Below are 26,946 nucleotides of genomic sequence, written 5' to 3'. Positions count from 1 at the left end.
CTAAAGTCTATGGCCAGCGAAGTGTTAATGTTAGAGTATGGCCACGCGGACCTACATGGAAAAGACATATAGAACAACTTCAACCTATATTTAGCACAGAAAAAGACCTACACCCTGGAGATATATCTCAAACATCAGCTAAAAATAGTGACAGGCTACCTATCCCGGTACATCCCGAAGAACCAGTGCGTCAACCAAAGAGACCAAATCCTAGACATCCTCTACACAGTGATTATGGACCAGATAATCTATGTAGATCATCTAGAAGGAGACAGCAAACACAATTTTATCCGTAAAGTTTCGCCTGTTCATATTATCTTCAGACTAGTGAGGAGGTGTTAGATTGCCATCATAAAGCTTAAGTCAAGCTAACTTTGGGCTATCTATTCTAATATAGCTAAATATTCTAATACGAGTAATGCTTTTGTTTAGCTATTTATTACATAGCCATAGCTCAGGCTTATATAAACTAGGTCTGGAAGGCAACAGTGCAATACATACTATGGGAGTGAATAAACCACATCTTGTGTTATTATTCATGCAGGAACATAACAATATCATTGCTATCATACAACAGCATACTAGCACACTCTACTAGAGCTAGCTTATTCAAACAAGTGTAACTCGTTGGATACTAATACTATACACGTACTACGGTATATATATAACAGTATATGCTTAGCAACACACATATGTCAGAACTGGGTATGAGAGACGGGGTAAAGCTACACTCACCCTTACACCCCGTACTCTTAACGTAAAGATACGTGGTAGTGGTGGTTACAGCAATCAGCCTGCGACTAAATGAACAAAGCCTTGATGAAACTTTTATGCATGTGCGACCCAACGCTAAAATCTTGAAAAAAAATTCGGAATATTAGTCAATGTCTAGGTGAAGGTCACAAACATTCAAACGTTTACGGACATTTACCGACATGCCGAGTATTAAATCAAACAGTTGCTCTGATTATAAAAAAAATAATCACTGTACCTTTTAATACATGCATCCGACTAAAAAATGTACGCCGGCTTTGTATATGAAATGTTCGGCAAGCGTCAAACTACACCACAACTTTTGAAATCAACTAGCAGATTTACAGCTGATAAGTCTTGTGTAATGAAAGCGACGGAAAATCTGCTCGCAGAGGCTTATCACGTTGACGCTTCATACTATTAGGGTGTTCAACTATTTGTCTTATTATCAACTTATCGTGGTTTTTACAAAACTTTAAGTGAACAGGATGCAATTAACAGAGAAATTTTAACTATTTCACCTGTTCATATTCGTACGATATGCTGTGAAGCAGGCCTGCCAACTCTCACGCATTGATCGTGGGAAACACGCAATTGTCCCATATCTCACGCCTGTGTCACGCAACTGCCCATTTCGCCCAAGCAAACCTGTTTTTTGCCCAAATCTTCAAGTAGTAGTCATATACTTACTACTAACAAACAAACTATGTATTTGTGGCATTCTCATCTATCAATAACGTCCACGAAATATGGCCTCCATATGGAGTTATATTATCTTTCGCTGTGATGTTTTTATACATTATGAAAATTTACCCCATTTATCCAATCCTCGCTTTTCATTGCCCCCAAAATAGGCTCTCACTCCATTCTCCACTCCATGGTTGACAGGCCTCCTGTGAAGTAATCTATTAATATCATTTGCCTATGCTGTGTTGTTTTGTGAAAATAACTCTAGAATAGGACAACCTGTTTGAACTTGTAAATGGACTCAAGTCGAGTGTTCTGGCGTGTCATTTTTCGGAGTCGGAAGTATTTTACTCATTTTCTCTGGTCTCTTGCTGCTCACTTATTAATCGGAGCTAGTCTCATACTACGTTCATTTCTAGTACTTTTGTTTCAGATTATGAATACTACAAAACCTACAGTTGATATCCTTTCAGTGTCTTGCTATCTCAGACTACATGAAACTCTAAACACTGCATGTTTAAATCATGTTTAATCATTGTTGCTTGCCTTATTGGTTTGGTTGGTTAGCACGTCAGTACAGTAGCACCTATTCTCATTGATTTATCAACCCATTAGAATGCAGTAAGTTACATTTAACATATTTATTAAGAGTCCACAGTAAATATTTATCCATAGCAATTAACAAGCTCAGTAATTGCCAGTCAAAGTAGTTAGCATAGTGTTGATCTGTTTAGCAGTGACTGATTTTTAGCTAGCCGGGTGAACGTTTATGAAGATCAAAAGCACAGCATTTCATGGTTAATGGCTGCATGTTAAGATCCCAGTTGAGAGTTTAAGCACTTGTAATGCCTAAATACTTTTTAAATTGGTTTCTAGCGAGATGACCTTATGTCGTGTCTGTACTGGGTCAATCTTTATATTTTATTAATTTTTCCACCAAACTAATGAGCTGTTCATTTTTTTTCGCTGTGAACTTCAAAGCGCACCAAATTCATGCAAACTGAATTTTAACCTCACTTTCATAGGTCACTATAATCTATTAGAGATAATCAGGCTAAAATTACTGAGCGTAGAAGCAAAAGTTACTAAGAATTTCTATATCCCCTTTTGACTTACATTTTGCTTGATGCTTTCATCATGTCAGCTAGTCATCTGCTTATTTGTGATTGGTCGACTAACACCGACAGTGTATGTTAACATACTGAAGGCTAAACTGAAACTGGCAAACCGAAACTCTCTGCATATTCAGTTCTTTTTCTAGTAAGTTCAAACTGCATGCCTTAAACCAATCCCTCTGTTAACCACTCATAAAAACTCTTACACTGTAAAATCCAATTTCAATTTTAGAAAAAATTTGCTTGTTTTGATTCAGCATGGCTTGCTTTTAGCTGTTAAATAAAACTAACTTTGTTATATTCTTCAATTTACTGCAGCATTCTGTTGTCAAACGCTTCAGCCACTCGCTCCAATGTTGCCACCGCAACAGTCAATTACACCTTACACTTACCAAATAACCTAGACAGGCTAAAGGGTTTTTCTTTTTCTGTTTCTCCTTTTGCAATATTTAAAAATGAAGGTTTTCAGTAGTCTGACAAGCCTCTATCTATTTTTTTTTTAAATTCTGTATTCATCATCCTGGAGGTCGACTCATGACTTCTACCACCTTACTTTTTCAATTGTGTCTGGTGTTGCCCTACATCTACAGTTGGCTGTTACATTGTATAAACCATCTAATTAAAGTGACCTGGAATCAAGGACATATTCATCTGCACTATGTCGTGTGAGCAGTGAAAGAATTAACTTAGTATATACATCATATGCCTTTCGCCATTGCAAACCCTGGCCTATGGCAAATGTTTTGTTACTTTTTCACACCCAAATATCACAAGTTTCCGGATACCCATATTTCTATGAGTTTTCCCCTCTGATAGTCTGGTCATTTTGAAAGCTTCTTACACTTTTTGCTATCAATCATAACAAAGTTAACTTTTTCGTATAGCGTTTATTCATTTGGTCAACTCCTCAGCTCTCTTCTCAGCTTCTCTCAACTTTGACCTCATACTTTTAAAACCAGCAGCTGAATTGAGGTTAAGTCCAATTCCAGTTAATTGGTTCTCAAAGGTAGTGTGCTATTGAACTTATTTCTAAATTGATAATCTATTCTTTGGATTTAGGTTAGCCTGCTGATATTTTTAGGTTTCATCTGATTCAGGGAATTTCACTTTTTAGCAGGGTAGTATGCACATCGCATAGACGACTAAATAGACATTTCCTGTTTGATGTCATTTTTAAAAGAGGAAAAATGCACATTTTATTATAGGAATCAAGGTTTTCAGCTTTTTTCCTTTCATCAATTTATAGTTGTAGCCTACTATTTAATATTACTCCTGTCAATTGTGGATTGAGTTTCTAGGGATGCACTGGCTAAAAGTGCTGTCATATAAACACTATTCAATGGAACCCATCACAGCTTCCATCATTGGCTGCTCAAATTGAATTACAACTAAGCTGCCTGCATCTGCTTTATGAATTAAAACCCTATTGATTGAGCAATTATATTTCTAATCTTTCTGATTTATTTAAATCGTGGCTGGTTTTAAATAGGTGTCGACTTTGATGGCATTCAACGGTGCCTCATTCTCAGTATGGTCTACTATCTACTCAGTGCACGCGGAGGTGAAATTACCAACTGTGGGCATCAATGTCAGCGATGTCATTCTGGGAGCAAATGCAAATATTTTCTTTTCTAAGATTGCACCTATATACAGTTTTTTCTTCAAATTAAAGTCAGTTTGTTTGATTCAAAACCGATCAGACTAGATTCAGAACAGTCTTTAGCATCTATAACTAGATTTAGTCTATTTTCATAGATGTACCCTCTACTATTTTTTCTCAGGTTGTTAAACTTAGCAAAAGGAATGGATATTTCTCTCGCTCAAGCGAATAGTTCACTAAATTTAATTTAATTTGATATATAGTTTTCAAATACCAGCTTATCTTAGTGTCAATAATTCCAATAGGTTTTTGTCATCTTTCCTTGTGCAAGGGTACACTCCATATTTCGCCTCTACTAATATTGTAGGAAATCTGTAGTTGAATTGGTCTACTGACTGCGGTAGACCTTCCCAAACTACTTAGCCAAATTTTCTTGAGAGTAAATAATAATGAAATAGAAATTAATCCTTTATCAATCCTTGCTCGCACCCCGTTTATCAATAACAAAAAATCAGATTTGATAAGATGACAGCATTTACTTTAGCTTCAATCCTCTTTAGCTAGTAAAACCCTTCGTCTAGTAAAACTGGCTTTTTGTGAAAATTTTGAGACTCAAAGGTCGTGTTCTCTCCCCCAAGTGCAACAGGAGAAAAAAATATAAAAATAAAGACGCATAAAAATAAAATCTTTATTTATTTTTATGCATTCATCTATCAGTCTATATCATATGATGCATGTATCTATGTCATATATACTCATATTGCAAGGCTAATTTACATGTTGGTATATGCATGAATAGCCATTTAATCAGGGGTAATGAAAAACTGTGATTACAGGAAAAATAAATGTCTTTGTAACACGTTGAAGTATATTTAACGAGTTTCACACAGATAAGGAAAGCAGTAGTAATTAGTAACGATAGTAAACAACTAACAAAGGCTATAAACCAGCTGAACAACCTGGTGTTGCATCAAAAAATTTCCAGAGCGTTTTGCACATAAAAAATTATGTTCATCAGTTTACATGATCACAAAATCTAGCTGACGCACAAGTGCAGCTATAAGTTACAGCTCTATATATTTAGGTAAAGACACAAATAGACAAAATATTTTGAGGTCTAAATTATATCTAGTTGAAAGAGATACTTGTATGTTGACTTTCGTTTTTTTAGCATCAATTAAAAAAAGTTCATAGAAGGTTGTCATCACAAACAAATCAATATATTATTTTTTATTTATACGTTCAATGAACAATATACATGTAGAGATAAACAACTAAAAGGCAAAATAAATGATTGGCGAGGAACTACTACAGTTTATGCACGATTTCAAATTAGTTGAGTAAACTTATAACACACACAGGTAAAGTCTCAACTCACAAAATACAGCTTTCTATTTTTTGATAGCTAGTAAAACTGACAATTACAGCAAAAGAAATTGCAAACAAAGCTAAAATCTTGTTGATAATTTTATAAATAAACTAAAATTTGCTAATAAACTGACTCACAAACATTTAAGCATATTTAAAATTTAATCTCTAAATTTTACCATTTGCATCTGTTACCTAGTGGATTTCATAACATTTGATGTGGTAGCCATTACAAATTATTTTTTGCAATGCAATATAATTTTAAGGATCTTAAGATTTTGACAAACTGCACTTAAAAACTCTTCACTAAAGGCTGGAATTCTACACCCTAATTTTCAAGCAATCTTGCCCATTCATTTGGAAGTAAGTAGGGCATGAACATGTTGAGGACACCCACATGCTCACCATCTTTATATATAAATCTTATTGTTTGCATGTCTCTTGTTTGTCTGTCTGTTCAGTTATAGAAACAAAGTTTTAGGAGTGAAAATCTGCTGTGCTTTTGATTTCAACTTGAAACCTTCAGTTCTGCAGATAGGCATTGATCCAATACATTACACTATTCAACTGGCTGTACTATGGAGTAAACTGTCCACGTACTCATCACACATGCCAATCTTTCATAGTTTACACCAAAAGTTTCAGCTAGCTTTATACTAGCATTATGCTAGAATTGTTGGCCGGAAGAAAAATGCTTAAACTCACATGAGCAGCAAGACTATTGCATTCAGTATAGACCTGTAGTAGGCCCTGAAGCTGAGGTACAGTATGCATTACGTAGAAATAAAGGTAGTACACAGAAATAAACATAGTACACAAAAATAAACACAGTATGCAAAAATAAACACAGTACACAGAAATAAACACAGTACATAGATATGAACACAGTACATAGATATGAACACAGTACACAAAAATAAACACAATACACAGAAATAAATACAGTACATAGAAATGAACACTACATAGAAATGAACACAGTACACAGAAATGAACACAGTACACAGATGTAAACACAGTACACAGAAATAAACACTGTACACAGAAATGAACACAGTACACAGAAATAAACACAGTACATAGATATGAACACAGTACACAAAAATAAACACAGTACACAGAAATAAGTACAGTACACAGAAATAAGTACAGTACATAGAAAAGAACACTGTACACAGAAATGAACAGAGTACACAAAAATAAACACCTTCATTTAAAAGTTAGTATAGTAGATATCGTATATGTAGATTAAAAGTAAATTGTTTTTGCAAAAACTTTTTAATACCCGTGCCACGTCAGGCGTTCATCTTGTTATATACATATATATACAACGAGCCAACAAAATATACAGAGAAATAGATATATAGTCATTATTTGACTTGAATATTTTTCCATATAATGATGCACTTCTGCATTTCCTTGTTGAAAGCTTTTTAGTTTCTGAGAATAGCTTTCATTCTCAAAGCTTACAGCTTTGAGAATAGCTGTAATAAATTTGTCTTTGCAACTATATTAGGCTAAGTTCAGTTGGTAAGTCACTTGGCAACTATATAAGGCTAAGTTCAGTTGGTGAATCACTTTGCAACTTTGCGTAAATATTCACTGTAAGTTGTTACTTAGTAGGAAATAGCAGGAATAGCCCAGCATGTCAGAATAGCACTAATGCGAAAGTTATTATGCAATAAGCTTTGACTATTATATTTCATATACTACTATAATATTGTATGCTGTTTGGTATTATAAAATTACTTTTCTAGCTGAATTTATTATTGTTAAATTTTTTCAAATTTTTTACATATTTCAGATGTAGTTAGGCAAAGGCCAAGCCAAAATGTTGTTTTCGTACAATGATATCAACGGCGTGAAAACGTACCTATGCGAAGCTCTGCGGAAATGTCAACAACCATGTTCTACTGCTGACTCGCTGCTCTGTATCTTTGTGGCTCTAGAGAAAGCATCGGCATCAGCATGCCCTGATAACAGAGCTCCAATAAACAGTGGAACTACCAAAATATTTGATGGTATGTTTTATGATTTACTTAAACCCCTTGGCTTGTACAAATTCACCCATCACAACTGTCCGAAGCATATAAACTGAGAATATGAGGATGTGTGTACAATTGCAAGCTTCTTTTGTGTGTAGCTAGTTTTAAATCACATAGAAAATAGGATTCAAGCGATTTCTTATCATCGATATTGGCCCTGAACACCGCTATTACTGCTGAGAAGGTTAGCCAGAGCACAGACCATTGAAATTCACACGATGGTTCAGCTGGTCTGTTTGAAGTGCATGTTCATTCAATGTTTGATAAAAATTTAATTATCCTTTATTTTTTGACATCATCAATTCGTCTGCACGTGCGCTCGTTCGCGGAAACGCCACCATTTGTAAACAATCATCAATCTCGTTCACTTTACGTTATTGAATAGTATTTTGGTGTTATTTCGAGTTGATATCGAGATTCTCTGAAAAAAAGTTTCAGCGTTGCTGAAAAAATTGTGAACAACACCGTCGTTTGCACAAATAATTGCAGAAGCTTAAAACGGCAAATGTTGTATACAAAGATGGCGGACCACAATAATTCAGTCCCACACTCATAGAATGACAGCACGAAAAAAAATGAAAGAATGTCTCAGTTATAACACAGTACTAGTACTAGGGGCATTATTTATATTGTTCACTGCCACTGAACTGTGCCAATATATACGACAATCAAATACCGTGCGTAAATTGTTGCCAATAAACTTACTATACATGTAGTACTAGTGGAATGCTCAGCTGCTACACTACGACCAAACCTAGCTTTCAAGTAGTTGGATTACAAGAGTGCACCACCACTCCCAGCCAAATGCTCGGCTGCGGAATGCTACATCACCTCTTATTGTTCATAAGCTGATTAAAGTCAGCTTATGAACAATAAGTAATGTAGTTGTCTGCCACTTGCTATTAGCCTATAGCAATGGCTAATTTGAGTAAGCTTACTAATAAAAGCTAACTACTTGCTCTCACGCCGAGCAAGCATAAAATTACACCGTAATGAAGAGCGTATTTTCACCCACATACCGACATATATCACCCAATGAATCCACCAATCATGCGTAGCTAAATTGGTAAGGCATTTGCCTGGTGATTCGAAGGTTCTGAGACTAAATCATCTGCGATACGGATTCTTCATTCTAATATTTTAATAGCTATTAAAATATTAGAATGAACATAATATATATACAGAATGTATATATATATACAGAATGTGTATATATATATACAGAATGTGTATATATATATAGTACATATATATATAATATACATATATATATAGTACATATATATATGTACTAGCGAAATGCCTGATGTTGCACAGGTATTAAAAATCAGCTTATAAACAGCGATAACAATGCCACGCTTATAAACACACATAAACCTATTAACTATACTATTAATTATAGTTAATAGTTCTATGTAAACTCAGCTTATTAACAATGCCACTTGCCATCAGCCTGACACATTGCAATGGCTAATTATGTTACCTAGTTATCTACAGCTCTGACTAATACATAGAATGACGTTGTGCGTAATGGAGAGCGGTAGCACATTTTCACCCACATAGCGACATATATTGCCCAATGAATCCATCAACCTCGCGTAGCTAAATTGTTAAGACCTGGCAAATAGGAGGTTCTGAGATCAGTTCATCTGTGATACGGATTCTTCATTCCAATATTTTAGTAGCAATAGCCGGACAGACTGAATTACACACAGATACTCACAGACTTTTAGACTTATATATACAGTGAAACTCGGATAAATCGCCCTCGGATATATCGAACACATGGTTAACTCGAATGGATTTGCTTGGTCCGTTCCCATGCAATGATAAATCACTTTAGATAACTCGACCGAAACTCCATTAACTCGAACAGTTTTTTGCCAAACGGCTACCAAGACGGTTGTTACTATCGCTTCAGAATATCACTTTATTCCAAGCCATAGAGATAGACATCGACGTTTAGTAGTTCTTAGGCCTCGTTATTACCAACATCGGCAAATATTTTCATTAACGACTTTTCTAAAGGTTTTCAAAAATCAAATTTTACCAAACATCCGCTTAGCGATAAGCTCTCCGAAAGCAAGAAAAGCGAGGTAAAATTTGGATAACTTTAAAGTAATATCGGCAAAATTGATAATGGGTTTTTAAAAGTAAAGCAGTTTTGTAATAACTGACTTATTGCAAAATTGATCTTGGTTAAAACGCTCGGTAGAAAAATACGCATGTATTTTTTCTGAGTGTTTTAACCGCGATCAAGTTTTGCCAATTTTAATCTGAGAACGTCCTGGCAGTCACATCACCTAAAACAACAAACAAATCTCAAGTGATAGAAAAATATCTATACGTTCTGATTAAAAATATTTAAAACTTCACCCGAGAGATCCTTTAACTTGCAACAAGCAATCTATGCTTTTGATTGATATATAGTTTGTATATGTACATGTATCTACTGATAATTACGTGCGTGCACTTATGACTGTCCTGATAACTTGAACGCTCTAATAACTCGAACACTTTTGCTCGGTCCCTTGAAGTTTGAGTTATCCGTGTTTCACTGTATATACTTGTAGATATGTACAATATACTATATAATAAAAGATGTTATTCATATTTGAATACTTTGGTAGTTTGTTAGCTTCTGGCAAAGATGAACTTTCGCAAAATTTGGGTAGATTTTATCAGAAAGTATCAATATTTTTCTATTATTTCTAATTGTTTTTGATATTTGAGGTGATCTGACTCAGAATGTTTCAAGATTAAATTGGACAAAACTTGATCGAAGATAAAACGCTAAAAAGAAATGACGTCAATAGTTGTTATCGTTGCTATAATTGATATTGGCTATAGCTTTCAAGTTGCAACGTTACGTCTCTATTTTGTCGCTCCTTTTACAGTTGTAGGCGTCATAATTGCACTTTCGCTTGATCTGAGCATTTTAACTGTGATCAAGTTTTATTAATTTTAATCTTGAAGCATCCTGGCAGTCAAATCACTTCAAACATCAAATACAATCAGAAGTCATAGAAAAATATTGATACTTTGATATAATTTACCAAAGTTTTGTGCAAGCTCATGTTTGCCAGGAGGTTATTTAACTACTAACCGTGGGATTTCAGTTAACCTGCAACTTTTCATAGTCATACGAGACTAGTTTACTGTCACTTATCAAGTGTAGAACACTCCGGTTGAAGTTTGAGATAACAAACATGATTGGCTAATGTCGCTTATCATTGTAACAGCTATAACATTAATGGTCGATTATGTTGGTTGGTTGTTATCGCGCTCAAAGACTATTTGTTTTAACATCATTTATTTACAGTGTGAAAGTTACAAGTTATAACATTTAGTTTACTTACAGACAGGTGACCCTCTTTATAACAAGCTAATAGGAGTGATAGGTTTGGCTAATTGCTTGGTTTAACTGATGCACTTATATGAAGGTCTATATATTGATAAATACATACACCTATATATGTATCTATATTTATTTATATATAATATAGGTCGTTTTAAGGAAATGTTGAAAAGGAGAGCTGTAAACTCTGCGAGTTGGGTAAATTAAATTTTGATGACTTTTGAAGAAAATTTATTGCGACAGTCACAACCTCGTTTTACGCTTGGCGCCATATAAATTATATTTTATAGGAAAAATTATATTAATAAGTCCATATTACACTGCACTATATAATGCATACTATATGCATTGTATGTAAATCTCAGTTTGTCATCTGTTACCTGTCTGTCCAGTTTTAACTATTAAAGTTTTGGAATGGAAAGCTCATTTCATTTTCAACTCAGGAAGATTGCAACATCAAGTTTGTAAACCACCTTTCTAAAAATAAGTTTAGGCAGTTTGTACGATTCTATTGCTCTTACCATATACTGCATATCCTTTTTTTTCTATTGCATACGCTAAATTACATATTAATTGATACGATGGTTACGATGCCCTTGTTATAAAATATTTTTTGCCAACTCTATGAAACATTACACTTTTTCATCCTCGGATGATGAGGACGAAATTGTTTTCTGCCATACGATTGGTGATTATTGTACTGATTACAACGAAATAACAAAAATGTTGATATGCTATTCACCGAAATACCTCCCAAAGAGAAATACATTGCTTGCTCTCTCAGTTCAGCGGTATCCGTTATGGTAAAAACGGATTCACAAACAGATAAGTGATAAAACTTTAGTTACAAGTTTGAAGTTTACTAAAATGCATATTAAAACTTCCTTTAAGTATGTGTTTAGTAAGTTAAATTCATTTAAGTTAGATTCAGCAATATGTGGTACGTCTGTCTCAAAGGTAAGAACTCTCTATGGTACGTACTGCACGTAGTACATTGTAATGTTACATTTTGTTGCAGATCATAACTAAGTTGAACATTTTGTTTTCTTACGACTTTTAATGATGATGACTGTGATGATTTTTACCAGGAATTGTTTGCATTAGATCACTACTATGGGTTTGTATACCACTCTATATGATCTTTTCGCTTAATGATACCAACACTAAAACGAATTAAAATCATATAATTGTATATCAAATATTTTTTGTTGTAGCTGTCGCGAAACAGACTATATTTAGCCATTACTTGCTTAATTATTTCACATTTGCATTTAAACACCTTTACAGTTTTATTTTTCCTCCCAATTTATTTCAATAAAACACCTCTTTCATGATGTGAAATTTAAAAGTTACAGTTGTTTGAAAAAGTTTTAAAACCTTTGCAGTTGTTTTATTTTTCTTCCTAATCCATCTAAACCGCACCAAAAAACATTTTTCATGATATGAAGTTTAAAAGTTAGAATGGTAAGTGTTGTATATGTTAAATTAAAACATATTTTTTGTCCAGACCTTTTTTATTACCAGGGCAACGCCGGGCATTCAGCTTAAAATATTTTGCAAGAAAAGAATTCCGAGCTGCAAAAAATTTTAAAGATACCAATTAAGGTACTACAATACCACAATTAAGGTACTACAATACCACAATTAAGGTACTACAATACCACAATTAAGGTACTACAATACCACAATTAAGGTACTACAATACCACAATTAAGGTACTACAATACCACAATTAAGGTACTACAATACCACAATTAAGGTACTACAATACCACAATTAAGGTACTACAATACCACAATTAAGGTACTACAATACCACAATTAAGGTACTACAATACCACAATTAAGGTACTACAATACCACAATTAAGGTACTACAATACCACAATGACAATGTGAGATTTATTAATATAGATAACGAGTTTTCACATAAAGAGTCTGACCCAAGCTCTACCAGAAAGAATCCATGCTTTCATGGATGTTCAGGTACCAAGGACCAAATCTACGATGGTGTCAAGGCCTCGTCTTGCTTCTAATCTATGATCCCTCATCAATTACTATCCAGGAGAAAATAATTAAAATGTGTTTTAGCATGTGTACTCTCATGTTTTCAATATCATTCTTTTTAAGTTATTTAGCCGGAGATAGCACAAAAAATAATTTGTTATTGATATTGCAGCAAACAGCCTAGTTTACATTCATGCCTAACTATATGCCGAACTACTACGCTGGCAGTCCCATGCACTCTGAGAGTTTGCCACATGTAATCAGTATGCGCACAATTATTCCATGATGTAGGAAGGTGGTAGAGTCGGAAAATGGGAGCGCGCTTGAGTGGGAATCCTAAAATTCACTATCAAAATACTAAAATCCAAAATCGTGTAACGCTCTTAGCGTGTTACCGCTTTTCAGACGGACGGACATGGCTCTTATTATAGTAAAGATTATTTAGATTTTGCCAGATCTTGTTCAGGCTAATCAGAAATTCTCAAAAACTGGAGATAGTTACTGCTGGCAGGTAGTGACTATAAACTTGGATTCAGATATTGCATAGTAATTTGTCATATTCGTTTGACAGGAAATTTCTAAAAAGATTTGTATTCAGAAGAATTTAGGAAATGGTTTAAACTGAACCGTGGACTTTTCATGATACTAGTCATATCTGTTGTGGGAAATTTGTGTAAATATAATCAATTTCGGCTGCTTTTGAGCCGTTTCTCTCAAGTTGGATCTGCCCACCAATTAATGCACTTTAAAAGCTTGCAAATAATAGTTTTGGGTGGTGAGTTAGGTGAATTAAGTTACTTTTGTCTGCAAGTCCAGATAATAGCCTTGGTGTTAATTCATGTTGAAGGAACATATACTCAGCTTCATTTTTAGTATTGCTGTACAATATGTTGTTTCTTCTCCCGTCAGCTCAACTGGTTGTAGTCAGCGGTGCAGTAGTTTAACTCTTGAAGTTATAAATATGTCAATTTGGTAAATGGTTTTTCTACAGGGCTGTACAAATATTACTGCAAAAAGTTGAAAGACAAACAAACTGCCTTTGTTCAAACATTCATCCAAGACGCTCTCCCCACCATAATCAAGCTGGTGCTGGACAATATTGACAGTATGGCCAACTGTATTCCCGATGACCTTGAAGCTGCCAAGTACCGGTGGCCACACAACCCTTGCGTCCCACTGAGAGGTCAGCTTTGATTTTATTATTCTTCGATACTTCGTATTTTAATGCATTCTTTTTAATTGCACACAGTTTAGTGAGGTGAAAAAATGTGATTGTGGAAGAAGTTATCTTCTCTATCTTACCTGATTCTGTTGTGCGTAATTGGCTTTTATTGCCAATAAAATTTTATCTGTAAAATGAATGATTGATTTTAAATAAATGTGTATGTATAGATATACATTGTATATGTCTGAAGAAAAGGCAGGTTTTCAGTTGTCAAGAAAGAAATTTGCTTTTGCCTGTCTGTCTAGAATTTGTCTTTTAATTTCAAACTGGATATTCAGTTCCAAAATATCAACCTTGGGCAAATTAAACAACAGTTGCCATGACCTTGCGGCATGGCTTCATTGGCGTATTCGGCAAATGCGGAATGCTAGTGTATTAGAACGGTTTGTTCCTCAGATATTCACTTCTTATGTCTCAAAACGATTGGAGTCTCTAAGAATTTTACATCAATGTCATATGTGTAATGGTTCAGACATTCCTTTGTAAGGCCAGTACAGTGAAGCAAACCATGTGAGGATAATTCTCAAAACTGGAGATAGTCACTGCTGGCAGACAGTGACTATAAACTTGGATTCAGATATCGCATAGTAATTTGTCATATTCGTTCAACAGGAAATTTCTAAAAAGATTTGTATTCAGAAGAATTTAGGAAATGGTTTAAACTGAACCGTGGACTTTTCATGATACTAGTCATATCTGTTGGGAGAAATTCGTGTAAATACAATCAATTTTGGCTGCTTTTAAGCCGTTTATCTCAAGTTGGATCTGCCCACCAATTAATGTACTTTCAAAGCTTGCAAATAATATTTTTGGGTGGTGCATTAGGTGAATTAAGTTTCTTTTGTCTGCAAATCCAAATAATACCCTTAGTGTTTTCATGTTCAAGGAACATAAACTCGGCTTCATTTTAGTATTGCTGTACAGTATGTTGTTTCTTCTCCCGCCAGCTCAACTGGTTCTAGTCAGCGGTGTAGTAGTTACCATTAAGGCTGGTTCACACTTAGTCATCCTATCTCGGTGTTGATGCCACAATACTTTTATGATCACGATGATAACGATGATCACAAACCCATCCGCGTTTGCATCAGCGAATACTCCGTGATAATAGCAGTCAGTGCCCTCGTTTTTATTCTTTTTCTGAAAGGAAATTCTTTGTTGCCGAGCGCTCGAATCAGATACTAGTCCCGCAGCAACTATCATAAACAGAAATAAATCTCACTATCCATGACAGCGAATTACCATTGCCTAAATGGTTCACATTGCACAAGCTATTGTCAATGCTCAGCCAAATATTAGGAAAGTTTGGCAGCTGCGAACTTTTCCGATGTATTTGCATTGCTTCGTTGATGTCATCGTTTTATTGCGACTTGCAGTCAGCGATGAACGCCAAAAGGAAACCATCGACAGATGGCAATATAATGTGAACCAGCCTTTAATGTATCGTCTGGTCATTACAAGTGCATTCATCTAATAATTATATTAGCAGAACTTTCACTTCAGGCGATGATGCCGAGCAGTTATTTCTAAGAGTCATTATTTTTTCAGAAAGGAAAACACTACCAGCTGTTCTTTTATCATGAAAACATTTTCACATTAGCATATATAGTAACATTAACTTATATAGTAACATTAACTTATATCTTAACATTAACATATATAGTAACGTTAACATATATAGTAACGTTAACATATATAGTAACATTAACATATATAGTAACATTAACATATATAGTAACATTAACATATATAGTAACGTTAACATATATAGTAACGTTAACATATATAGTAACATTAACATATATAGTAACATTAACATATATAGTAACATTAACATATATAGTAACATTAACATATATAGTAACATTAACTTATATCTTAACATTAACATATATAGTAACGGTAACATATATAGTAACGTTAACATACATAGTAACATTAACATATATAGTAACATTAACATATATAGTAACATTAACATATATAGTAACATTAACATATGGCGAAGACTGAATACGGAAACTGTGTAGCACTTTGTGGACTCTACCTCACTACAATATAACATTTATTAATCATCAATTTAATTGCCATCGTAACATGCGAGCCAACTATTTTCACTTCCATCGCTGAGAGATTTAGCCTTTTGTGATTTGCCACTTTTTGATTTACTTTTCTCTCCATGTTGCAGTCAATCATGTTGAAATAAACCGTGACAAAGTAGCGGTTGCTCTCGCCATGATGTTTCTCTGTCTGCTTCAACGTCGGCCGAATGATGATTATTTCAACCCAGTCATCGACTATGCACAATTCTTTGACTCCCTAAAACAGTGAGTTTTGTGTTTTACTGGTCAGCAATCCTGAACATTTTACCTCTAATTTCATTTAATTTTTCTGAGCAATATCGCTTCTGGACCGGGACTCCTTACACCATTGGCGAGTTTCTCCTTCAAAAATTTTTTAACAAACATTCTCTATGCCATTTTAGCAGGTGATCATGAAAGAGAATTGAAATCCTTAGCTGATCATATGGGAATAAGTCGGCTAAATATTTGCCCGGTTTAAATAAAAACAAGTTGCATTTATTTCATCTTTGCATGTAGGTACATGCTAAAGAAAACCATAGGCAAAAAACTTCAAGTCGTCCTTCTATGGACGAACACTGTCACGTAAGCCGTTGGTTTTTAGAGCTCTCGGAATCGATAGATGTTTATGAGAAAAAAATTACGAAACAAATTTCATCATTGCTTGCTGTAAATAAGAACAGGTGTTTAGTCTTACTCCTGTCCGTAAACTTGCAGCAGTTTTCTACAATAGTGATTGTAAGTAAACTGTCTGAAGTTTTAGAAATTCAAATTTAAAATTGTTTAAAAGCTGTTAAAAATAAATGCTCTATTTATTATTAGTTTATAGTTAAAGTATTTACTAGATGAGTTGTGGCAAAATGCACATCAATGAAAAGCTAAGGATTTTTGACACATGAATTTTATTAAATATCGACTGATAAATCTAGTTAGTATTAAATACCAACTGAAGTCTTTTTAACTCAAGTTTTGGTATATCATAGTGGTATTTGCACATTATAAAAAATCCAATAAAAATTGAATTTATATTCAACAAAATTAGCAAAGTTTAACATGGTTCATTAACTTATGTGCATATGTAATTATTCCGCGACCAAACACGAGCGAAGCGATTGTTTGGAAGCTTTATGATAAATGTATATGCGCACACAACTCCTGAAAAATTATCCGTCAACGGCCGTTACCAAACCCTTGTACCGAAATCTAATCAAAAAATTTAACCATTTTTGTGTAGTCGTTTAAGTATAATAATGATACAAAACATATATAAACATATTTAAATATGTTACCATGTATTTGAAAAGTTGGCGCAATATCCTAAAACTAACCCATCTGATCGGATTATACATAAATAGACAGATTAATTTGGCCTAAAATTGCCATAAAAACTTCACAAGCCTTTTTAAATCAAAATTAAGACCGGCCAACGAAACGCCGAGAAGGCCATGCGTTAGAAAGTAGAACCATTAAGTCGTGCCCATTTCACGAGAAAAACATGCACATTTCACCAGTCTATGGCGTTGTCCAATTGCCGAAGGTTTCTGTAATTAACATAGAAGTACTGAAAAGTAATCATTTCTTTTTTGCCGATTCTACCGGACTCTGAGATTTTGGGCACTTATAGTGAGTATTTTGGTATTCCAACTGGTAACCAAAGCAGTGAAAGTAAAGGAAATGATGATATTTTTTTAACGATTCTTATAAGATTACTACAACATTTAATTGTAAGAATAATTATTCGATTTCATATGATTATTATAAGATTTAGTTATAAGAATAATCATTCGAATTTACAAGATCGAAGTATATAGTGACCGATGGTGTGCAATATGTTACTGTTATTATTTTTCTAAAGATTTTGTTGATGATACTGCAGCTGTGCCCAATATCGCGATACTGCTAAGCTGGTTTTAATATCTGCAAAATTAAGTAATAGGCCTACATTTTTTTATAGATATAAATCTATTTCTAGGACAACCAGCTAAAATCTGTTTAGATTTTTGAATTCAGCATAATTTTTTAGATATAAATACAGAAATCTAGATGAATATCACAACTTCTCGATATTGGTTGCTATGACCAATGATATACAGCCACCCCAGCCTGTGTATATTACACAGCAGCTTGCCATTTTACTTCTAATATTTCATTTCTCCTATTGCAGGGGAAGAGATATAAACATATAATCTTTTTCTTTCATTATTGCAGTTTGTTGTATATAATAACATCCACACCCAGCACATTACAGCTACCATTGCAGTTATCCTATTGCAATGCAGTGCCATTTGACTGCTAATATTGCATAAATTACTCAAACGGTAGTACCCTTTCTTTTTCCATTATTACTTTGGTCGCGGGCTGTATGACAGGGGAATTTCTAGTTTATAATTATATGAAAGTAAATTGATTTTTTTGGAGTATTAGTCGCGCCTTAATGTTTAGTTGGAAACCAAGCTGGAGACAAATTCTGGGAATATCACCTGAAACCAAGACTATATGATGAGCACTGTCAGTCTTTTCTTTGGCAATCTGTTGTCCAATTTTACGCCATGAATTCTCAATCAGGGTAAGATCTGGAGACTGAGCAGAAAGCAGGCGAGCTGAGAAATCGTGCATGGCGATCTTCCATTAGTATGGCCTTTCCCTGCTGATACAACCTTGGTCCATGACATAGTTCTCTTGCAAATGCAGGTAGTACCTTTTTGATAACTCAGTATTTGATAGCACTCCGTACGGCCTTCAACAATATGAAGCCTGCCTGGATCAATCCTCACAAAGCACCCTCAAACCATAGCGGATATTGTGTGCTTGATGGCGGGAAGTGTGCATTTCAAATAAATCTTTTAACCCTGCCTCATATTAAAACAAAGCCGAGAAGCCAACGTTAAAATATTTGTTTTAAAACGCTGCTTTTGCTGATGCATCATCACAATGTCAGCAGACTCTACCCGACTCCCTTACTGTTTAGAAATGTGTATTCAAATTGAGCTAAAAACTAATGTATTTCTCATAGAATTGTAAGAGGTATGCAATTGGAATCCAAACATCTCACACGCCCCAATCATGCACCCACTATTATTAGGCAACCTAATTTTACCCTTAGTTAAACCAAAGGTTAATGACAAAATGGAACCAACTAGAGGAACTCGTTTTGGAAGTTCCCAAACAGATGTCCGCAATACTTTTCACGAAGGCATCAATATTAATATATTAATATTGCATGAATATATCAAACCAAATTTGAGTTGTTGGCACAACTTTATTGTTATTGTTGGTAAAGAAGTAGGAACCCAGTCATCACCATTAGTGCTGTAACTGATAGCGGTCAGGTAATCTAAAACTTTGAAGTTCTGAGAAGGACCAGTTTATAAGGATTGATACGCAATTACAGTTTAGCAACCACAGAACTTTTTCTGCTGTCACATGAAATGTTCAGTAATGTACCAGCTGGCAGATCTTTGCTCGATCTACCAGTTAGTGCAGTTTGCTTTAGTGCCAACTGGTTTTAAAATTTCATTCACTGCATTGCATGAAGCTATTTCTGTCATATATAGTCTTTTATTGTATTCTGCATACACGAAATGTTGTTTTTGGTATTTTGACAGTTTTGCCTGGATGACTGATCACAAAGTTAATGTTACACCTTTCCTTTTTAGAAACGCAGTAAGTGAAACCTACTTCGTAATGATATTGCAGTATTTTGAAGCCATCCGATTGCATGGTGTACCCTCAGGCAAGATCAGTTTTTGCAAACTGGTAAGTTAGTGCGAAATTGTCTTTTTAAACTTCTAGTAATTGTTTCAGCTTTTTTCATGAGCTTTTTCTCATTGGCTAAAGACTAATCCTCTCTTTCACTAAAAGAGGTTTCATTTAAAAACTCTTCAACTTGATATCTCAACCACTTTTGATAACATAGAGTTTTAGAGAGTGTTGAGATCCCGATAGCGCCGCGATCAGGATAACGCAGAGATTTGGGTAACACATAGATCTAGATAAGGTAGAGATCTAGATAACATGCAAATCTGGATAGCGCAGAGATCTAAATAGTGTAAAGATCTGGATAATCTAGAGATCTAGATAAGGTAGCGCTTTGGATAATGTAGAGATCTCGATAAGGTAGCGCTTCGGATTATGTGGAGATCTAGATAATGTAATGATCTGGATAATGTAGAGATCTAGATAAAGTAGCGCTTCGGATTGTGTGGAGATCTAGATAATGTAATGATCTGGATAATATACAGATCTAGATAAGGTAGCACTTTGGATAATGTGGAGATCTAGATAAGGTAGCGCTTCGGATTATGTGGAAATCTAGATAAGGTAACTATTTGGATAATGAAAAGATCTAGATAATGTAATGATAACGTAGAGATCTAGGTAAGGTAACTATTTTGAGAACATAGAGATCTTGATAATGCAGAAATGTTGCAGCGAGCTGTTTGATAGCACAGATTTATAAGAACTAATTTACCAATTTTAATGTACGTTACCAATTCTAATAATAAAAACAAATAACGCCATGTAGTGATTACAGTGAGCTGTGAAAGCTTGGAAAATAAAATGTTTAAAACAAGCAGACAATCAATGCTTTCGTTTACAGTTTCAATTGTAAAATGTTTAAAGGTTGATTTGCGACAAAATTCACATTACAGTTATTTAGTATCAAAAGATTCACCACGTCTTACTCTGATGTGTTGTAGGTGCAAAATATGTGGAAATGTGATTACAAGCTTATAAAAGCTCAAAAACGAAAAGCTGCCGTAGATTGGAATCAGTTTATTCCTCTGACGTAGTCATTACATTTGGTTATTGTTTTGTCACGTGAATTGAAAGGCCAATAAAAAGCTCAATATAAAACCTTTCGTAGCACTAGTTTATGACCAACACTTCGGGTTTTACCGAAGACCCCGTATCAAATATCAATGCTCGTTACTTCACAGTTTTGTTTCGGCTTGGTTTAATCATCTAGTCGTAATCTGATCATATGACCCATACTTCACGAATAATTTCTGCATCATTTTTCGATTATCACAGGCGACCAACAGGCTTGTCATGTTTATCAGACAATGATATGTACTCCCTCGAGCTAAGGTTGAAAATTTAAATGAATTTTCACGGTTAGTTATAGGATATCAGTGCTGAAAATCACAGCATTACAATGACGATAAATTTTACGCATAAGAACATTAGACATGGTTTTATTGAATGCGTGAAGTATATTTGTGAAAATATTTCAACGAATGAGGTTGCGTGAAAATGTAAACAGAAGCCATCTTGTACAACTACATCCCATTGAGCCGTTTTGGAAAGAGATTCCAAACTACGGCGGTCTCGTGTGGCTGCGATTAACCGTTCGTTTTTGAGCTTTTAAAAGCTTGTAATCACATTTCCACATAGTTTGCACCTACAACACAGCAAAGTAAGACACAGTGAATCTTTTGATACCAAATAACTGTTACAGGAATTTTGTTGCAAGTCAACCTTTAAAAGTCTGAATGCACTGTGCTATTGGCACAGTATTTTACAGAAAATGTTTATATTTTTCATGTGATAATATAACATTTTCAGTATTTTATACAGGCCTTTTTTCTGAGCCTCATTTCCTTTGACATGTTTCCGTTCTTCAGCTAGACTGGCTATCCTGACCATCACTATGACATTTTTAGTTTGCGAAGAAGACATCATATTTCCCAAATACATTCAATGATTGGTTGGGTCAGACAGAAGTGCTTTGCGACTTTGAGATTATACAAGATGGGTCTATAGATGATGATCCAAGTGCTATTTCTGTTGATTTTGCGAACTGTTTTATCGGTGGAAGCACTCTGAAGGCGTTTCAAGCCCAGGTAAAAAGTTGTGTATAATTCCTTTCGCTCAGTGTGGATGTTAATGAATTAGCGAATTAACTCAAAGGAGTTGTGCTATCATAAGTTTGGGAATTCATGAACTAGCTTCTCATTCTCTTGAGTCATACTCTAGTTCCATTACATTAGATCAGATTTCCTCGCTATGTTCTTAGTACATATTCGAACGTTGCTTTCCAGATATTTTTCTACAGCAGCAGTAGTTTATGGACATTTGTAAGTGTTTGGAAGCAAAAATGAACAATCAGGTTTCTTTAATATTTTTGGTGTACCTAAAAATAAATGATTTCACATTTTTGGTTTTTATCCCTATTGATAAAATTCACTTTGTCATTGTGTCTGTCTGTTAGTCCAGTCGCAAAAAACATTTGGTCTCACAACTCCATCTCAGTCTCCTAACGATTCGCCCGCGCTCTGATTGAAAAAGAATGAGTTGTTGGGCATCGCCGAGTTTACTGTCAGCCAGGCAGTAAGCTGGAAGGCAGTCAGTTAGTGACGAGTGTTAGTAAGTTCGAGTGTCGGTCAAGTAAGCTGAATATCATGAGTCATAGTGCTATGATAATAATTGAAGCAATAAGACAACCAATCAGTAATCAGAGTTCAAGTAATCAGACAACCAATCAGCAATCAGAGTTGAAGCAATCAGGAAGCCAATCAGCAATCAGAGTTTAAGTAATCAGATAACCAATCAGTAGTCAGAGTTGAAGCAATCAGACAACCAATCAGAGTTGAAGCAATCAGACAACCAGTCAGCAATCAGAATTTAAGCAAATAAGACAACCAATCAGAGTTGAAGCAATCAGACAACCAATCAGAGTTGAAGCAATCAGACAACCAATCAGCAATCAGAGTTGAATCAATCAGACAGTTAATCAGCAATCAGAATTGAAGCAATCAGACAACCAATCTGCAAACAGGTTTGAAGCACTCAGACAGCAAATCAGCAATCAAAATTGAAGAAATCAGACAACCAATCAGCAAACAGAGTTGAAGCAATCAGACAACAAATCACTCAAGTATAATGCTTACTCAAGTATAAAACTCTCCTACTTTTAAATCTAAAAACTGGTGTTTTTGGACATACCCAAGTATAACCCTACCGTAAGTTTTCTGATTTATGCGCAAGTTAAACTACTACTGTATCTGCCAATGGATCGTGGATGGATGGCCTAAGGTACTAGTCTCTAGTCCTGTTCAAGGTTTTACGGAAAAGGGCAATGACAACAGCGAGGCTAACTGTGATAATGACAAGATGTTTCTAGGCCTACTTGACATCAAAATGTTCGACTTAGACACTAAAGATGAAGTTCGAAGGATATGTGTTCCAGGATTGAACTAAAAAAAGCTTTTACTGATTCTTGTGAGCGTGCGTGTATGTCACAAATCCGTGGTGGCTTTGTATTTTTGTGTTAAAAGAAGGATCCGAGCTTGTTGTCGTCACAAATGAGAGTGACCTATGCTGTATTTTTGCGTTTCAGTTGAACAATGGTTTTGTATTCTTGTTAGTCTGCAATTGACATTTTTTCACTTAGTTTTTTTACTTAGAATTCACACATAGTTTTTGACTCATGCAACATCCCGCACTATTATATTGTTTGGTAAAATACCGCAAACATATAAATAAAATTTGTTACATAATTCGATTTCCCCTTACACAGAAATTGATCTTGCAAACTAGAATGTCTTATATATTTAAGTATAATGCTCTCCCCAACTTTCGGGTGTTGAAATTTTGGACGAAAAAGAGACCATTATAATCGGATTATTACGGTAAATGCATTAACGATGCTTGCTTAAAGGTTGACTTGCAATAAAATTCATATTACAGTTATTTGGTACCAAAAGATTCACAATGTCTTACTCTGTTGTGTTGTAGGTGCCAAATATGTGGAAAGATGATTACAAGCTCTTAAAAGCTCAAAAACGAACAGTTAGTTGCAGCCACACGAGACCGCCGTAGTTTGGATTCTCTTTCTAAAATGGCTCAAATGTGACGTAATTGTGAGAGATGGTTTTTGTTTACACTTTCATGCAACCTTATTCGTCGAAATATTTTCACAAATATACTTCACGCATTCAATAAAACCATATCTATTGTTCTTACGCGTCTGTTTTATCGTCATTGTAATGCTGTCACTTTTAGCAGTGATATCTTATAACTTACTGTAAAAATTCATTTAATTTTTTAACCTTACCTCGAAGGAGTACATATCATTGTCTGATAATCATGACGAGCCTGTTGGTCACCTGTGATAATCGAAAAGTGCTGCAGAAATTATTTGTGAAGTATTGGGTCACATGATCAGATTACGACTTGCCAATTAGACCAGGTCGAAACAAAACTGTAAAGTAGCGAGCATCTATATTTGGTACGGGGGTCTTCGGTAAAACCCGAAGTGCTTGTCATAAACTAGTGCTATGATAAGTTTTATATTGAGCTTTTTAGTGGCATTTCAATTCACGTGAGAACATACGTGACAAGACAATAACCAAATTTCATGGCTACGTCATCGAAATAAAGAGATTCCAATCTACGGCGGCTTTTCGTTTTTGAGCTTTTAAGAGCTTGTGATCACATTTGCACATATTTGGCACTTACATCACAACAGAGTAAGACATGGTGAATCTTTTGATACCAAATAACTGTAATGTGAATTTTATTGCAAGTCAACCTTTAAAAAGGTAGATTGGATTAGGAAAAATCTAGTAAGTCTATCGCAAACTGTTAACATTGTTTAACAGTTTGTTATCATTCGATGAACGATTTTATAATTCTGTTATATATTTTGCATATCATTCAGATTAAACTTTATTCACATCGTACCATCTGCCGAAACACTTTGGCATTATTAAAAACAGATCTGACAAAGATTGAAAGATTTCACTATAAAACTAGAGTTTATATTCTTATCCGTTATACTTATTGGATAATGGAGACTATATTTGACTGTATTATTGTTTCTATGGCGATTAATATCACCATGAGTAGTATAATAGTATTATTATTGTATCTACTAGTACAAAAATGTATGCTGGGCAGCCCCATGCAGTGCGAGAAATTGTAATGAGTAACCACTATATTCATGAAATGAAGTGGCAAGATGGCCGGGTGGTGTAGTCGTGATGGTGCCGGACTGTAAAAATGGAGGGTCCTGGCTCAATTGCCGTGTAAGGCAATATTTTTTCCCAACGCTCTTAGCAGGGCTTTGAGTAGACAGTCGGACGAACGGACAAACGGACATGGTTCTTATTATAGTAAAGATTGTTATCAATATCAGCTATATGTTTGTAGGAGGAGATCATGTTTTTCACTCATCCAGAGCTGCAGGTTTCTATGCTCTTTATAAGCTGTATGGGCCCATATGAAGCGATTCAGATGAAAGGGCACGCCAAGTTTACCACCACCTCTGGATATGGTTATAAATTGGGATACACTGGACCAGTTAGAGCAGTCTCACCAGTTAGTAATCACGAGTCTCATGTTATTCTTAAAGCTGACCTACAAAATTTTAGTGGATTTTCATATTTTTCTATCATTTGCGGTTGTTTTTGATGTTTATGGTGATCTGACTGTCTGGGTTATTATTATTATTATTTCGAGAATAAAACTGACATAACTTGATGGCGGTTAAAACTAGAACGTATAGATCAACTGAAAGTGCGATTATGACGTCTATTCTTGTAAAGATACCGAAAAACAGGAAACGCTTGTTGCTGCAGTTTAAATGTAATACCCAATATCCCCTAAAACAACTAGCAATTAGTGACGTCATTTTGGCACATATTATTAACTGCGTAAAGTACAGTGTAACGATTTTAATTTTGAAACATCCTAGCAGTCAGATTACCTCAAACATCAACTACAATCGCGAATGATAAAAGAATGCTGATACTTTCTGGTAACATCTACTAAACTTCTGTCTATGTTCATCTTTGTTGATTTGGCCAATGTTGCTAAGGTTGGGCACATTCTCATCCATTTTAGAACAACGGTTCATTCTATTTGGTATCATTGGTATGATGTCACTAGGTTCAGCATTGAGCTGAAGGCTTTTGCCTATCTTTGTGCAGAACAAATAATAGCATCAAGTTTGTTAACTCTTTTACTATTGCCGACTATCGGCAATCGCGGTTATAGAAGTACAGACTGTCAGCCGATGAATCAGCTAATCAATAGGCTTTCACTTTTCTTTTCATTACGAAGCTTGCACATTAGCTAGACCAATCAAACTTTGTCTTTAAACAAAACAACCTTGTTACCAATAACGTGCAAGTAATTAAAAGTTTTTATGTTAAGCAATTCCATTTTTACTTACTTTTCAAAACGGCAAAACCAGATCGCTACTCTCATGGCAAAAGAAATTCACCGCGTTTGTTCATTGCAAAAAATGTGTCAAAAATTTTGTGAGAGTATGATTATCTAAACAATTCTGTACTTATCTTGTAGAGAATTTTGTTCTGAATAAAATGTGTTTTATAGTACACAACATATGCATTGATTCTCGAGATACTACATAAATTCTAGCGGTATTTTGAAAATCCATTTGAATTAATTTGGTCAAAATAGCGAATTTAGCGCAATAGAGAAAGAGCTGATGAACTTGAGGACTAGCCAGCTATTAGCCATATTGACAGAAGTAATGTGAGCTCAATTTTGACACATATATGCTGAATGTTATGCAGATAGCTGAATATTTAAGCATTTAGTAATTGAAGTAGCATTTGATGTACTGTATTCCATGTAGGACACATTGGCCTACCCGTAGTCATCCGTGAGCCTATGTAGCGAGTAATTTTTATTGCTAGGGAAAACTCGCGTTATTCACCGCCCAGATTATTTACCAACCA

The 26,946-nt window shown here is 34.8% G+C and overlaps 2 protein-coding genes across 3 annotated transcripts in view; one reads left to right on the top strand and one right to left on the bottom strand.

The window, feature by feature from the left end:
- LOC137406286 (uncharacterized) overlaps nucleotides 1–787 on the bottom strand; it is an 87,554-nt gene extending 86,767 nt beyond the window's left edge. Inside the window, exon 1 of one of the 2 annotated variants that reach the window (XM_068092831.1) lies at nucleotides 736–787. The gene's annotated coding sequence lies outside the window, so the exon portion shown is untranslated. The remainder of the gene's footprint in view (nucleotides 1–735) is intronic. The other variant, XM_068092832.1, reaches the window with a different exon arrangement.
- Nucleotides 788–7,332: 6,545 nt separating this feature from the next.
- Nucleotides 7,333–26,946, top strand: part of LOC137405981 (mucin-4-like) — a 51,670-nt gene continuing 32,056 nt past the window's right edge. Inside the window, exons 1-6 of the mRNA XM_068092473.1 lie at nucleotides 7,333–7,544; nucleotides 13,923–14,114; nucleotides 16,342–16,480; nucleotides 19,891–19,990; nucleotides 21,901–22,080; nucleotides 25,391–25,558. Of these exons, the coding sequence (XP_067948574.1) occupies nucleotides 7,355–7,544; nucleotides 13,923–14,114; nucleotides 16,342–16,480; nucleotides 19,891–19,990; nucleotides 21,901–22,080; nucleotides 25,391–25,558 (969 nt within the window). The 5' untranslated portion in view covers nucleotides 7,333–7,354. The remainder of the gene's footprint in view (nucleotides 7,545–13,922; nucleotides 14,115–16,341; nucleotides 16,481–19,890; nucleotides 19,991–21,900; nucleotides 22,081–25,390; nucleotides 25,559–26,946) is intronic.

This window comes from Watersipora subatra, chromosome 10 (genome assembly GCF_963576615.1).
Source record: "Watersipora subatra chromosome 10, tzWatSuba1.1, whole genome shotgun sequence".
Lineage (NCBI taxonomy): Eukaryota > Metazoa > Bryozoa > Gymnolaemata > Cheilostomatida > Watersiporidae > Watersipora > Watersipora subatra.
This window is presented reverse-complemented; position numbering and strand designations above follow the sequence as displayed.